Source organism: Artemia sp. Qi Xiang Cuo, chromosome 10, assembly GCF_049724085.1.
Source record: "Artemia sp. Qi Xiang Cuo chromosome 10, ASM4972408v1, whole genome shotgun sequence".
In the NCBI taxonomy this organism is placed as follows: domain Eukaryota; kingdom Metazoa; phylum Arthropoda; class Branchiopoda; order Anostraca; family Artemiidae; genus Artemia; species Artemia sp. Qi Xiang Cuo.
The window spans coordinates 65,392,569-65,395,422 of NC_142803.1; the positions used below are offsets into that span (position 1 = coordinate 65,392,569).

The 2,854-nt window shown below is 27.2% G+C and overlaps 1 protein-coding gene across 1 annotated transcript in view; it reads left to right on the forward strand.

Annotated features, from left to right (window-relative positions):
* The first annotated feature begins 2,721 nt into the window (after positions 1-2,721).
* The window catches only part of LOC148948049 (uncharacterized), a 15,176-nt gene continuing 15,043 nt past the window's right edge, over positions 2,722-2,854 (forward strand). Inside the window, 1 exon segment of the mRNA XM_089096076.1 lies at positions 2,722-2,767. Coding sequence (XP_088952202.1) covers positions 2,722-2,767 — 46 coding nt within the window.

Here is a 2,854-nt window from a genome sequence, read left to right on the forward strand (position 1 = left end):
TCATGTATTCTGGTGATGCTAATTTTAATACCCTATAAATTGAAGAAATAACTACGTCACTTTTACTTGGATTGGGTTATTTGATTCAAATGATAAATAATGGTTGATTTTAGTTGGTTGACAGTAAAATAAAAAAGCTACTTCATTATTATTTTCATGGATTCAAATATCCAAAAACGGTAACTTATTCTCTGTTTCTTTTTCAATTGTAAAAACTAATTCCCATACCAAGTTGTTTAAATGCTACATAAAAACTTCAATTTGTGACTCCCATAATTCCAAATAACTAACACATCATATATCTGCCCCAAGATTTAGGTTTAGAAAAATATGTTTCCATAGCTAAAGTTTCTACATACTCTGCATAAATACTTGCTAATAGCAGACTTAAGGGTCCTCCCATTGCTAATATCCTAATTTGATGAAACAAAAATTATATAAAAACGTAAAATAACTAGTACACCTACTAGTTATTTTAACTAAATTTGACATAGACATAGTTTCTATTTCAATTCCTATAGAAAATTTTTCAATCTCATTTTGATGTTTGTGAACTTTTTGGGATAAAATACTTAAAGATTTATCAAAAGGTAACATATACATGTATACATGGATTGCATATCAAAACTAAACAGCCTTGATTCATTTGCTATTTTGATATTAATAAGTTTATTTTTTAAGAATTCTGAGTTTTTTATATAAAAATTTTGGAGATATAATAAAAGTTTAAATGTCTTTACTACCTATTCTTCGATCTTTTCCGTTAGTGAATTAGCTGTTGATACTATAGGTCTTAGAGAAGATCTATTTTATGTATTTTTGGCACACCCTATGTTTTTGGGTAGACTGATCCTTTTGGAAAGAACTTGTAATACATCTATGGTGTGACATTTCCATTAGATTTAAGGCCTTCTAAATCCTTTTTTAATTTTGCAACATACAATTCAGTTGGGTCTGCGTTAAGTTTTTTATATGTTGAAATATCCTTTATAATTGTTTCTATTTTACTATCGTAATCATCTTTTTCTAGAATTACTACCGTATTGCTTTTATCAGCTTTCGTTATTATTAGAGAATCATCTTTTTTTAAATCTTCTTAAATATATTTATCTTTGTTCTTAAGTTTTTATGGAAAATTATTAAAATATTCACTATGCCCAGTCTTAAATCATCTGCATTGTTAACGTCTTTTGAAATCTTATGAATCCCTGTCTCAACCTTATAAATTATTTCTTCTATTGGTACTTTTTTAGGATTTAGTCCAAATTTTAACACTTTCTCAAATATATTTTTTTTTATTCTTCAGTTACCTCCCTTTTGCTTAAATTAATCACACTTGAATCTGGGAAATGATTAGGCTTATATAATGATATTTTTATTTTTTCAAGTTGCCATTTCAATTGCAAAAATTTCTGGTTTAATCTTTCTCTAGATAATCATAAAACATGTTCAAAAGAATTTTTGAAAATTTGGTACAATTTGATTGAAACCATAGGTATTAAGAAAACCTCAAAGGCTATTTAAAAAAATCTATTTCTTTTACAAGTTTTGACCTTTGGAAACGTTTATCTTTCAAAAAATAGTTTAAATTTAGAAAATCTACCTTTCTCGTAATATAAGCCTCATGATATGTTTTTAAATCATGCTTGAAACAACACGACTGTGGAATTAAATTATTTACTTTAAAATTTTCTAAAAATTTTTGTTGCTTAATTATATTGGCATGTTTTTTTTTTACTAAATTCTAAAATAATAAAATTGATTTGGTCTTTTGCCACCTGTAGGCTAGATGTAAAAAACAAATTTAGACCACACTGCTTTTCCATTTACGAAAAATTAAGCAAGAAAAACCGTTTTAATTTAAACAAAGCAGTGAACAAAAAATAAAAACAAAACAACACTTTAATTTGAAAAAAAATTCTAAATATTTCGGCCCAACGTCGAGGAGCCTTTCTCAATAAAAAAAAAACGAAAAGCCAAAAAAGAAAACACTTTAAGGTAAGAGAGAGAAAAACAACAGTTGTTTTTAAATATAACACATCAAAACGACAACTTAACACACGAAAAAAAAATTAATACTTAAGTAAGTACAACTCACATTGTAAAACAACTTCCAGCACTGATGTTACTACATAAGAACAACCAAAACAGGCTACAAAACGTATTTGTATACTTTTGGTTGGGTTATTTCGCTATTAGGTTACCGCTGTCATTGTAGCCATGATATATAGAAAACATATTGAATAGGGATATTTTTGTTTTGTTACACATCCAAAATATCACCTTCAAGTATAATCAAAGAGCTTTAGTGAAAGGGTGAAATATATTTACAAACATAATACAACTAACAGAATAAGCCGACAGCTTTATTTTTCTCTTTACCGTGAAATTTTATTTTAACTTAAAATCCACAATTACACTTTAGATTTAGTTACATAAAAAAGAAAGTTTTTGAATTTTAGCACCCTTTAAAAAAATCAAATCTGTAATGCCTTTGACTCCTAAAGGAGTTGAGCCTTTTATTTCGACTGTATTAAGACAAAATCTGCTCTACAGCAAGTAAAAGTCATTCTAGTCATCAATCCTAATATCTTTTGTATTTTAGGACTCTCCTGACTAAAATCTGTGTTGCATCTAAGTTTTGATGATAGTATTGTATTTCTCATAATTCGCATTAACTCCATCCCAAAATCCTTTCTTGACTTGCTACAATTTCTGAAAATGGCCAATACTATCACAGTTTCTGAGGATTGTTTCTTTAAAAATGGTAAGTTGTACTGTTGATTTTTTTTTTTAGAATAAAAGAAAAACTAATTTTTGTAGACTATAATTATTCCTTTTTTACCTTTTTTAC